Below are 13,725 nucleotides of genomic sequence, written 5' to 3'. Positions count from 1 at the left end.
AAAAAGCTTCCAATTAAAGCCCTGGTGCCCCTACCGCAATGTTGCTGCTCTTGCGTTTCAGAAAGAGAAGGGAAATCCAGAAAGAAAATGACTTTTTAAAGGATTTCCCTTCCCCCCACAACGCTCACCTGGCATGACGTCATGCCGTAACTTCTGCACTATTGGGAAGTGAGCAGTGTGGGCAGCGCACATCCATGTGCTTGCTGGCTCGAAACGGGTCTCTATCTGGCTGTTTTGCGCCCTGGCACTTTTTTCCAGACTGCAGTGACAGCAAACTCATGTCACTGCAGTCCGGAAAAGAAACGGACCACCTGTGCCAGGGCTCAAAACAGAGCCCGATAGAGACCCGTTTCGAGGGCCCCTTTAAAAAACTGCCGGTTCTCAGACCCCTTGAGACCCGGCCCACTTAAAGCCCTGCTTGCAAGTTATCAATAAGAACACCACACAATGGCGGTGGATGTGGCGGAGAGACGCCAGGGGGAGCTCAAGTCGCCCTGAGAACTTTCAGCTGGACGGGACCCAGCTTTCATTCAACCCATCATCTAGGGCCTAAAATATAATTTGTGGAGATTTAGTGTTGGCGTAACCGATTCACGAAATATCAAACATTGGGTCCATAGAATACATTAAGCAGTCCCTGAAGGAAACTAGTATTATTACGTTAAAGGTATTTTGTTTAAAATCGTTTCCGATGTTCTAATGTTCTGACAACATTCTAAATGAGTTCCAAAAAACTACAATAATCCAGTTACTCTGTAACAGAGTCATTAAAGCTAAAATATACTTAAGCACTTGGGCTGTAAAACATATAGACATAATTAGCCTAAGATTAAATGCACAGCACAGTCTCACAATACTCTCAGTCTTACACTACTGGCAGAACTCTCACACCCCTCACATCAGGTAGGGTGGGCCAGCACTCACACCCTACCAGGAGCTCTGGCACACTAGACTTAAGGGACCTCTTAGGGCTCTTTATAGCAAGGATGTATGCTTAAGTCGAGGGAGTTCTAATATATGGCTTCTGAACTGGAGACAATGGTCTAAGTCAGCTTAATGGAGGCAAATGCTTACCAGTGGCATGCTTAACATCGCTAGAACTATTGGCTTTGTCAATGCTTGACAGTAGCTGAAGCCCTTGCAATGATTACCCTCTACTGCAACACCACAATTCAGGGAGGATGAATAAGAAAAATAATATCAAAGGCAATGATTCTGATTTCAGCACTTCGTCTCAGTGCCGCCTTACACTTCACTATTCTATTTTGGTGGATCCTTGTCTGCCATACATTTCGGAAATCTGTTTTTTTATTCTTGCAGTGGAAGACATATTTCTGAAATCCCCTTGGCGTCATCATTGTAGGTGATGTTTTGAATATTTTTACCCTTTAGAGCTGGCATATATAAATGCCTGATCTGGGCGTTACATCTTAAATATTTAAATGATAGTTTGTCTATTTGTAACTTAAGGGTGGAATACGTTGTTCTCAGGGAAAAACCTGTCTAGGTTGCAGATAGAGATAGTGTCTCTCTGGGTGAATTAATTTCGATGTAAAAGTTAGGAAGGTGAGAAGTACCCAAACATAATAATGAGCACAACCTGGGCTTGACTAGTGCCACACATCGATGCGGAAAACGAAGGTGTGTTTCTTTTACATAAACACAGCCCGTGCAGCCCTTCGCCGCAAAACACGGATACACTTTATGGATTTAATTAACTTTAATAAAGATTTACTTTCTTACAGAAACACATGCACGCACACAGAAGAAACACACACAAACTTCAACAATCACACTAATATCGCTCGACTGCGTGTTCGTAGACCCAAAGTGGCCTGGTGATATATACGCTTACTGCTGAGGTCTGAAAAGTTCATATGTAATAATGAGTGAAGCAAATAGACTTTTATCATGCAGCGCTCTATAAACGGATTGTCATATTTAGTAACTGTGATATCTGTTATATACAGCGCTATATCTGTCAGAGAGTATGCACAAAAGGGGTCACAAAGTACCTGTGAGGCGAGCAGCCCCTCCCCCTAACTTGAACTGTAGTGTTACACCCCAGCCTGCCAACAATTACTAATGCTATGCAGTACATACTTTAAGCTGGTGTCCCTCCTGGATAATAAACAGCTAACCCGATTCACGAACACGTACAATACAGCACACCTGCTGCATTCTGATTTTCCCCGAAATGAAATCGGAGCTGCATAGACTAACTCTTCCACAGCCCACTCTCCCAGCTTCCAACATCCAATCAGGAGGCTTAAACAGCAGTACAAACATGAAGGTAGTCCTTCAGTTGTTGCCACCCATATCACTTCATGGATGTAGGCCAGCCCTGCTCTTACTATTTATTTCAATGGCGCTCTGCTGTAAACGCCTGGGCTACAGCATAAGCGCCCCATATAAAAGTTAACCATTGCCGCTTCTACCGGCCACTCCTATCATGCTGACATCACTCTCCTTGTGTGCCTCAAGGGCGAGCGATAGCCCTTGCCCCAGCCAGCACATGCACATGAGGACTTATCTCGCTCTTCAGTTCTTTCCTTAAAAGACACAACAGAATCTGTGTTGTAATCAGCATGAAGCAGAGAGCACTTTATTTAAAGCTTCTCAGTGGTGTACAGTCTCTCTTTCCTCTCAGATGCTAGCAGGGCAACGCCCCTTACGCCTGTTAAAATCAGCTGCCACTGGTTGAGAGATCGAAAGGTTTCATAAGCCAGTCATGGCCTGTTCTACCCTACCAGAATCTCTCAATAGAACATATTTTAAAGCGCAACTGTGGTAAAAAGTGCAGATTTAGCCGTACCAATAGTGTTCCAATAAGCCAATACAACCTCCACTGCCTGCAAAAATTCCTTAAAGTATCGAACGTATGCGTGTCCTGTCTCATGTATCACCAATGCGCAAATGCAGCCGCGTGTTTCCAAAAGCTGAATGCAAAACAAAAAGTGCTCACAGACCTAATTGAAGGAGACTGTTTCACGCCGCCAGCATACGATGCAGTCCGGATGGGCTGGCCGAGAAGGCGACAGGGCGTTCACCAAGAAGCCTTGTTTCCAATCAGAGGCCAGCGTTTAACATAAATAATGACGCCGGCCAATGGGAAGGATGGGCAGGGCTTCAAGTCCCCTTCTGAAGTCTCCTCGATGACAATAGATCTCGCAGAACGTTAGCGCTTGCGCTGCAACGCTAGGCAAGACCTAAAAACTGCTTCTGGATTACATGATCTATTTCCTCTACAAAGCATTCAGTGCCAATCAAACTACCCATTCTTGAAGAAACACTATTTATTTATTTATTTAATGTAGCCATACAAGAAGATCGCTGAAATAATAATGGATCATGGCGGCATTGACTGATTTGACAACTGGGTCAGCATTGAAGTCTCTCTCCCATGGAATGCCCTGTCTTATTGCATTCTGGGTTCCAGAATTCTGTAAGAAGGGGTTGCTTAGATTTTTTCCATTGGCAGTTCGATTTGGCTAGTTGTTACATTTTGATGCCTGGCGCATCTTGCAGGAATAAACAATCTTTCTCTGCACAACTTCAGAAGTCTACATTTCAGTGTTGTACTGATGCTAGAGAGACACTGCAGCACGTGGAAAATAAATGACCTCTTTTATCACTTTGCATATGGTGGTTTGTCAGAATCTTGTAGTCGGAAATGTTGTTTGACATAAATATTGTGTCCCAAATATTGTTTACAAAAATATCATTCAGTTTGGTGTCGATTTTCTGTTATTAACTCATACGGTGTGGTGTATTGTACTGTTTTTAGAACACAATATTTCAGTCAGGTAATATTCTGGCATAGATATTCTGGTAGAGCATTACTCCTCATTGTAATCCCAGAAGTTATAATGCAGAGCAGGGAACATATCCAGGTACTGGACTCAAAGGGCTTCAGCCCCCCCCCGTTGTGTGTGGCAGCCCGGGATGAGACAGCTTCCCGGGCACAGCCACACCCACGTACTTCACAGGTCTTTTAAAGACATTTTGCTTGTTAATGAGGCATTGTTGTTGTTTCACCCCTTATAAGAGCCCCTGCAGCTCCACGCTGCCTATTGCTTAGAGATTTAGCCCCCCCCTGAAGTTTTCTTAAACCCCCCCCCCCCAGAAAAGGTGCCTCTAGTTGAGCCTCTGCTGTGTACCAAATATGTACCCATCCTGCACCATTACACCCATATGAGTAATTGTAAACTGATTGGGTTAATACCTCTTGGTGTGTAGCATACCAGTTCCATCATACAGTTATACCAAAGATAGCCCCAACAGCCTTTCGCGGTTGAAGGATACATCAAATAACAACCAGCGCAACAATGTTTCCACCAGTTATTCACAAATAAAGGGGCTGGTTCACCGTCTATAAATGGCTGTAATGGTTAACGCCTATGGTATTAGCGGGAATTAGGTTTTTTTTTGGGAAGCTCCTTCAGTTCTGTTGCCTAATCCTGTTCATTGCAGAAACCATATCCTTTGTACGTTTCTTAACAGAAAATTAATAAACAGCTATTTATAAAATGATTTTCTAATTGTTTTAAGAAAATGTGCACTGCAGAGATCCTTGTGGTTTTGGAACTCATATTGTCTCCTAATAAATGTGCAACCACCACAGTTTCAGCCTTTTTTGACGTTTGTTCTACATTTAATGAACTGTAGTGTCTATAAAAGAAGCAATCTGTATTTCAATCTGACTATACGTCTAAAGGAAAATCATTATGTTTTTGATGTATCGAAATATAGAGGCTCTTTTGAAAATAGTTTTGTGGTGCGAAGAAAAGTAAAATATGAAGAAAATGACAGATACATTTGAAGTGAAATTATTTACAGTGTGTTAACCATATTTCACTGTTCAAATTTCCTAAAACTAATAATTAACTGTTCAACTTTCCTTTAAAACTAATCAGCTGAAGGAACAAAGAAAGGAGATGGCCTCAGTTCAAGATACTTTAAGAACTACTGGAGATGTTGTGCATTGCTTGAACTGCTGGCGAAAGGTGCTCACTGATCACAGCCTGGAGTTTGAGGAGCTTGTTGAAAAGCTTGATAATGATGCCACGGAAGAGCTGAAAGAGCTGAAGTGCAGCTTGACAGACAAAGCTACCGACAATCTAAGGAGCATTCAGAACGTGGTCCTTATGCAGGCCTTGTTAAAGGTCCCTGTGCCAAGACTTCCACTGCAGCAGGCATTGGAGGAGCACAGAAAAGAGCTCGTATTCTGCAAGCAACACCTTGAAAAAGAGGAGGATGAGAAAAATGCTGAAGCCAAAAAGTCACTGGAGAATACTAAGAAGATATTAAATGAAGAAATGAAGCTCAACGTAATAGAGCAAAAGAGTTTAAGAAATTGGGAGCATGTGGTCTTTCAGTAAGTACATCATAGTGTTTACTTCATTAATACTGCACGACTTTGGGGAAACCACTTCATTTAACAAGCACATGTATTCCCTGCCTAAAATAGTTGTTCAGAATAGTTCAGAATATTACGGAATAATTTGTGTTTAGTTGTTTCTTAATATTTCCTAAATTATCTATTTTAACTATGAGTGATGTAACTGAAGGATGTAACATGTAAAGCGCTCATCTACTCAGAGGAGTGTCCCGGCTTTACTTCATGAAAATAGGAGGTGACATACAAGGGTACTGACTAAAGAGATACACCTTCAGAGATTTATGAAAGGCCAATTTGTTGCCTAAACTCCTGACCTGCACAGGGAGAAGATTCCATATTTTGATTGTACATACCAAGAAAGATGCACCACCGCGTCTAGATTTTCTGAAGCGAGGGGCCGGTATCAGGTGTGCTTTATTAGACTTCAAGTTCCTATTAGAGCTAGTACTCCTGAATTATTTTGTTCAGATAACGAGGGCTGGTGTTATAAAAGACCCGATAGGCAAGCATTTATGGTTTGAAAATAATACTTTTGCTAACATGTAAACAATGCAGTTGGTTGAGACCTGGAGATGTGGGAGTGCTCTTCAATCAATCAATCCGGTTAAATAGCAGACAAACTGCTGTGTTTGGGATTACCTGTTGTCGGTGAATCAGGTAGGCAGGTAAACCCAGGTACAAAACATTTGTGTAGTCTAGACAAGAAAAATCGTGGCTCGGAATACCATTTGACAAGCCTCCCAGGGAAGAAGGGGTATACATTTTATAAGTGCCCTTAATGGCCATATACAGTTTATGGCTACCGAATAAATCTGGGTCTTAAAGGACAGTTTGTTATAAAAAATGACTACCAGGTTTCTGGCTTCTTGTGCGGTGGTGGGGGAGAGAGTTGGTCCATCACTAGGCCAAGGTCCATACCAGCCCAGACTAGGATTAGGCCCAAAAAGAAGAATTTCAGGTACGAGTTGCATTGTAGTTGATTGTCCCAAAGTCAGCATAGAACCACTTTCAAAGAGTCTGAGAATGCCTCTTTGATAACCTCTATGTCACCCTCCATAAGAGAGCACTAAATGCGTATCATCAGCATAGGAGATACTATTAATGCCAAATGATTCCACCAGGGCCTCAAGGGGGGATATTTACATATTGAACAGTGTAGGGCTTAATGTGGAGCCCTGGGGTACTCCACATTTGAGGTATTTAGTCTCACAAAAATGTGACTTTGTCCACACTGACTCTTCTCTGGCCTCTAAAAACAAAGTCATCCTTTTAAGGCCAATCCCCCAGTTCCGATGTTAGACAGGGGTTGTCGGAGAATGTCATGAGAGACGGCATGAATGGCTGCTGACAGATCTAATAAAATGGGGTGGAGTTGTGGTTGTTGTCCAAAGACAGCTTCAAGGACTCAAAATTACCAACAAGGCGGTTTTGTTTATTTAATGTGTGCAAAAACCGGGTTGAGAGAGCTGGCGAAGGTGGTTAGATTCTATGCAGTCAGAAACATGCCTATTAACAACAGCATCCAAGGTTGTGGCAGCTGTTGGGAGAAGAGAAATGGGTCTGAATTTAGACTAACAGCTAGATTCATGAAAGGAAATTGCGCTCGCAAAGGGTCAGATTCTGAGAATCTGGCCCTTTGCAAGCGCAATTTTTGCATTTGGGATTCATCATCCCAAATGCAAAAATCGCTATTTGCGAAATCGCATATTTGCAAGGAATTGCATTTAAGGAATCTCTATTAGAGATTCCTTAAATGCAATTCATTAACCAATTTTCAATTGCGAATTCGCAATATTTGGCCGCTATTTACCACGATGTCTGACTTCGTGGTAAATAGCGAACAAATAGACAAATGCACTTTAGTGCATTTTTCTCTGTTGCATGTTACACACACACACATGTCCTTTGGACATGTGTGTGCGCAACACCAGTGTAAATTTGCATTTCAGGGGTGCTACAGGGTGTCCTTTGGACACCCCTGGCACCCTTGAAATCGCTACCTTATTTGCGATTAGCAAATTGCTAATCGCAAATAAGGAATACTCCCCATTCATCCTATGGGCCTTTAGGCCCATCGGATGAATGGGGAGTATTCCTTATTTGCGATTAGCAATTTTCTAATCGCAAATAAGGATTGTGTATGAATCGCAATTTATTTAGCGATTCCTACATGAATCCCGTTTTGCAAGTCCTTAATAGCGATTCCTTAATAATCGCTATTAAGGACTCTCAAAACGGCTCTTTGATTAATCTAGCTGTAAGTCTTCCAGTCAGCAGTGGGCTTTTTCAGCAAAGGGATAAACCCTAACTTTTTTACATATTTGAACCATCTCTGTGTAGGGCCGTGTTAAAAATCTTTGCATAACTGGACCAATAACATGTACCATTTACCTCAGGATGTAAGGAAGACAAGGATCTAAGGGAGAGCCGGATTGCAGGACAGGAAGAGAGTTTTCAATTCTTCCTCACTTGAAGGAGTGAATGAGTGAATGAGAAAAGCATGTTGGCTGGGGTGGACACAGTAGGCAAAGAAGTATAAACTTCTGAACACAGGTAGAAGAGCACACACATCTCCACCGCCACCGCGAAGCCCTGCAGTGGGCCGAAGAGCACGCACAGTGTCCTCCCTCGCACTGCCTTAAGACGAGTCGGCCGCGACCCAAGATTGGCAAGCCGGGACAGGTGCTCCGACAGCCTGGCGACACATGACCGGATGTCACAACGGACAGCAGACAAGGAGCCCGTCACGCAAAGTGACCAGTCCGGACAAGCGAACTGGAAGAAAGGAAGAAGCAGCTGCCATGACGGCCTTTGAGCCAGGAGACCAAGATCACCACACAACCCCTGAGGAAGGGGATGGTGCCAACGGAAGTCCCCATGAAGCACATGCAAGTCCTACTGACAGGACAGGCCTGTAAAAGGCCTGTAAAAGGCCCGCAAAAAGGAAAGAAGAACAGTGGCACCACGCCCCGGGGCAGACAACCAACACAGGCGTGTAAGATGGAACAGAGAAAAGCGACAGGACCAAGGACTCACAGCAGCACTGAGGAAGGTGTTCCATCCTCACAAGCCAGCCACCGGGGTGCAGAGACGTCACTGGAGACAGCTCCGCCGGAGGACCTACCGTAAGCCGCTAGCAAGCGCGATCTGCGTCCTGGCCCCACGCTGCGCAGTTCGACCGTCCTCTCACCTGTTACCCGCTGCTCGGAATCGATAGCACCACACCTCGCAGTGCCTGTGATGGAAGACAAGGGAGCAGTGCCATGGAGTCCATCAAGTCCTCCTCACTCCCCAAGGTCACTCCGACAGAAGACCGCCGCCTGTTTTCCCACTGAATAAAACCACATTATGTCATCACCATCTGAGTGCATCATCGCCAGGGAGCATCGCACCACTCGAAGGAATCCACACATGCCCCAAACAACCGGAGGTTGATGAAGAAAATCACCCAGGAACCTTCTGTGCACCTCAGTCAACCTCCCGCCTGCCAAAGTCGAGCACACCCACCATTGGAAGATCCGCCCTTGGGGACTACACAAGACTTGGCCGTGGCCCTGTTGGGAGTTCTGCAGCTACCCCTAGGCGTGGCCTACGCAACGGCCCATGCAGCCCACTTGGTCACGTGGCAGTCCAGGGGACAAGGGCCTCGACGGAGTTCCAGTGCAAGTGGAGTTCGACTAGGAGAGATATGTCGACCGCAGCTCCACACCAGGTGCAGGAAACACGAAGGTCACGGCGAAGACTGGTCACCCACAAGATTGTCAGAGGAAGGCGCAGAACCCGAGTCCAGACGGCGAGGATGCCCAGATGGAAACACCACCACCGGAGGCTACATGAGTGACTCGGCTGTGAGTCCGTTGGCAGTTCCCCAGCGACGCCTCCGCGCGGCTCACACACCGGCCTGCACGGTCCACGCGGTCCCATGGCAGCCAGCAGGAAAGCCCTCCAAGAGGCTCCAGTGAGAGAGGAGTCCGGTTAAGAGAGAGAGGCAAGTTGGACGTCACTCAGAAGTCAGGGGCAAGGTAGACCATCGAGCTTGCCACCTCCAAAAGAAGGTCTCGCTCCCAGAGATCGTCTCCAACAGCTACAGGTTCTGCCATCCACCCAGCCCTGAGAGATCTCCCAGCGTGGATTACACCTTAGCTCCAGATGCACAAGCTCTGAAACTCTGTACATGGACTTTCAACAGCGTGAGACCAGGCCGGTCTAAAGGACATCGCCAAAGCAGATGAAAGCACCCTGACCATGCGGTTCAAAGCTCCAGTGCTGCCTGGATGACGCATTTTTTGTTGTGTATTGTTTATTTGTTTTATTACAGGTTGGACTTTTTTTATTTTTTATTATTAAAGTTTGTTAGGAATGTAGTATCGAGCTGGATACAGTCTAGTGGTCAGCCCATGATGTCATACACTTTACACCCACCCACCACAGGCGTCACCAGTCAGGTGACCCTGTTAATAAAAGGGGCCAGGCGCACGTGCCCTGGGCCAGTTACAGTCCAGTACTACCCTTTTTCTGCGTCAGTTATTTGCCGCCATGTGGCCCTGAGGCCCAAAACTACAGTGACCAGAAAGGCATACAAGATTTTTTATTACGATTTCTGGAGTGCTAAGAGTGTCTCCATTTTGCTTGCTTTTAACTGCACGATTTTGAAGGCAGCTAATTACCTGTATCAAGCCTTTTATGGCATTTTCTCTGCAGCTTTAGACGCAAGTAGAGGCCACTAAGTGATTTTCATGCCAGGTTTGCTAAACTCTGATAAAGTAGTCCAAAAAGTGATTCATTTAATCCTCCCGGATTGAACATGGGTTTCCTACTTAGTTGGAATGGTTGCCAAGTCTTGATGTCCAGTTTCATGGAGAGATTGGTGGTTCCATAGTTTATGTTCAGGGCACTGACGTCAGTTAAATGGGAAAGGGAACAGACATTTCAAGTTCTATTTTTTTCAGTTCCATGAGTATCTGCACCTTAATGTATTTTTTCTTCGGAGAGCATAGGTTTTAGATATGCAGGTTTTTAGTATTATTGAAGGAAGGTAAAATCCAATCCAATCCAAAAATTCTTTATTTCGGCCATTCAAGACCATAAAAGATCAATAAAAACATTAAACATTTAAAAGACATCCACATACAATAAAAACATGCCAAGGTACATTACATAGGAGTTCATTTCCTTGGAGAATCTGCACATGAGTAGGAATTTACATTACAATTCATATCAGCATTTAGTCTTTTGCTATGTTTCCCCTTATCTGCCACATAGCCATTATAAACTTGGCAACTCCAAAGACTATGTGGGGCAGGGTACTTGTCTTCAGTATTCTGTGCGAATGTAAATAGTTCCTTATGCCCAAGTTCCTACACAATGGCGCTAGCCAGTATTTCCTTGGTCTATTGTAGGCCGGGCAAAAAAACAGAACATGAATTTCTTCCTCAACATGGTTTCTGTACCCTAGACAAATTTTATCATCCCTCATTGTCCATTTCCAGGTAAAGGTTTTGAGGGGCAGCGTGCCTAGCCTCCATTGAATAAATGGTTTCCTTGCTAAAATAGGAAATATGATGTCCATAAAACCTTCAAAATGATAGGAATTTTTGGAGTCCAGGAATTGTTCAGTCAGGGTGCCATTATTGGGTGCACACACAAGAGAGACTAGACTTTTCTCCTTGAATATTTCAACCATTCTTTTGCGAGGGACCCTTTGACAGCCTTGTTCAGGAAACTCCCTTAGCTCGGGGAGTCCCAAACGGTACAGTTCTCTCTTTATAAAGGCCAGCCACGGGATTCTGTCACGCTGGTTGAGATTCATTACATGGTTGAGGTCTTGCCTATAGTGTGCAAGCTCGCCGGTGGTCCAGAGCCTGTGCCAGAACCTTAGCGGTTTTAGTTCAAAATCCTCGCCTATCGACGGGAGACCCACATCTAATCTTAAGGGAAGCAAGGGTGTGCCTCGGGGGAGGGCCAAGAGACGTCTGAGGAAGTAGTTTTCTACTCCGACAAGTTCTGTCCCCGCTTTGTGCCCCCATAACTCGCTACCATAGGATGCGGCCGCTTTAACTTGGATTTTATACATCTCTACAGCCGGGCTAATGGGTTTAAAGGTAGATGTATTTGCGACCTTCAAAATTGCCCCCGACAATTGGGACAGCTTTAACCGAGATCTGGCTATCTGAGGGTCTCAAGATAGGTTCTCATGTAGGGTTACCCCCAGATACTGGAACGTTTTTACCCTTTCCAGTCTTGAAAAATCGCAAATAATTGCGATTTCCCAAATGCGATTGCATTAAGGGAATCGCAATTTGCGATTCCTTAAATGCAATTCATGAACCATTCTAAAATTGCAAAATCGCAATTTTTGGCCGCTATTTACTGCAAAGTCTGACTTTGTGGTAAATAGCGAAAACTTCGAAAAATGCTCTTTAGTGCATTTTTCTAATTTGGATGTTACACACACACATGACCTTTGGACATGTGTGTGCGCAACACCAGTGTAAATCACCATTTCAGGGGGGCTACAGGGTGTCCTTTGGACACCCTGGCACCCTTGAGATCGCTTCCTTATTTGCGATTCGCTAATTGCTAATCGCAAATAAGGATTGACTCCCCATTTATTCCTATGGGCCTTTGGCCCATAGGAAAGAATGGGGAGTCCTTCCTTATGTGCGATTAGCAATTAGCGAATTGCAAATAAGGAAGATGTAGGAATCGCTATAAATTTTGCGATTTCTATATGCATCCCGTTTTGCGAGTCTTTAATAGCGATTCCTTAATAATCGCTATTAAGGACTCGCAAAAGAGGAGCATGATGAATCTGGGGGCATGCTCTTTTAAATGTTTAAGAAGTATGCTGAACGGAATAAGTCCTGTTATGTCATCTCGCTGTTTTTTACTGTTTTAACACTGCGTTTTTTATAGTTTGATGGTTTTTAATAACTGTAAACAATCAAATGTATCAATCTATATCAGTGGTCTTCAAACTTTTTTATTCCGCGCCCCCCCCTAGTATAGAAAAACAATTTGCAGGGCCCCCCCCTCAAAAATTTTCACAATTATTCTATTTAACTGTCAAAGTTTAAATATGTCTAGACTTGTTTAAACATTGCAGCTAGGTTCTGTCACTGTTTTAGAAATGCAAACAAATACATGATTTCCAAACATACTACTCCGGCGAGGCAGGCCTTACTAATGTGCGAAGGATCCACAGTGTTGTTATTCGAAATGGTAGTGTGGGTCTTGGAGAAAAGTTGAAGTCCCTTCCCTTTTGACACCTTCTCCCAGCCAGGATTTAAATGACAAAGGATGTTATCGATGGCCCATTATAGACGTGCGTACTGCTGCTAATTTTTTTAGGATGAAAACAAAGCATAATGTTTCTTCTGGCCAGAGCCTGGCGCCCCCCCCTGGGATCACTTGAGGCCCCCCTAGGGGGGCCCGCCCCCCAGTTTGAAGACCTCTGATCTATATTGTACTGCAACAACACTATTTTGTCCGCAATGCTGAGCTTTAAAAGCCCTACACGTGGTTCGCTCTGAGGCCAGGATACCAGAATGCTTTAAGCCCAACAATTTTTCTAGTTTTCTTGATTGTCTTATACTGCAGTGTGGGCAGGTGAAGACATCCTGCAACACTGGCTGATATGGTTGTTTCAGTTTCTTTGCTCTGGGTACCCCACTAAATGCCCTACCCATACACGTTCTAGTGCAAACAGGCAATGAATGAATGTAACCCTGCAGGTTAGGTCTCAAATCAGAAAAACTAAAGGGATTCAGATTGTATCCAAAAAACACGAGGAATTGCTGAAGTATAAGTAATATACAACTTTGTGCCTCATATACAAAGGTATTTTGTGGTCTCAAGGCATGTGATTCGCAAAATCACAGGGTCTGCTACAGCAAAATACCTTTTTTTACTGTTTACAAAAGCTTTTCCCACTTATAAAAGAGATGTTGTGACCCTATCCTAGGGGGGCATGGAAGGCACTTCCCCCTCCTATCTGAGAATCAGAAAGGAATGCATCAATGTTTTGGGATGCCAATTTTGTCCACAAACCATTAAAAAGATACCAGTCCCCCAAAGTTGTTACATCTGATGCTTAAGGATGACAGCTTGAGCTACCTGCCAGCCTTTTGGCTTTGTCAAAGTTCATTTTGTTTTGCCTCATTTTCATACAATATTGTGGGAGCTGCCAGGCCCAGCTAATATTAAGAAAACAAATGGTCTTGGAAAGCCCACATTGCCATGGCACGTTTCCTCAGTTAGTCTCAGCACGGGGACACATCTGCTGGTGTAACCAGGTGTGATTATTATTATTATTATTATTATTA

General features: G+C 44.1%; 1 protein-coding gene across 2 annotated transcripts in view; it reads left to right on the top strand.

Moving 5' to 3' along the window:
* The window catches only part of EVC2 (EvC ciliary complex subunit 2), a 494,903-nt gene that overhangs the window by 225,177 nt on the left and 256,001 nt on the right, over nt 1-13,725 (top strand). For both annotated transcript variants that reach the window (XM_086964103.1, XM_086964102.1), the window contains exon 14: nt 4,917-5,377. In XM_086964103.1, the coding sequence (XP_086820229.1) occupies nt 4,917-5,377 (461 nt within the window). The remainder of the gene's footprint in view (nt 1-4,916; nt 5,378-13,725) is intronic.

This window comes from Lissotriton vulgaris, chromosome 3_2 (genome assembly GCF_964263255.1).
Source record: "Lissotriton vulgaris chromosome 3_2, aLisVul1.2, whole genome shotgun sequence".
Taxonomy (NCBI): Eukaryota; Metazoa; Chordata; class Amphibia; order Caudata; family Salamandridae; genus Lissotriton; species Lissotriton vulgaris.
The sequence above is the reverse complement of the archived record's forward strand: the minus strand, read 5'-3'. Positions and strand labels throughout refer to the sequence as shown.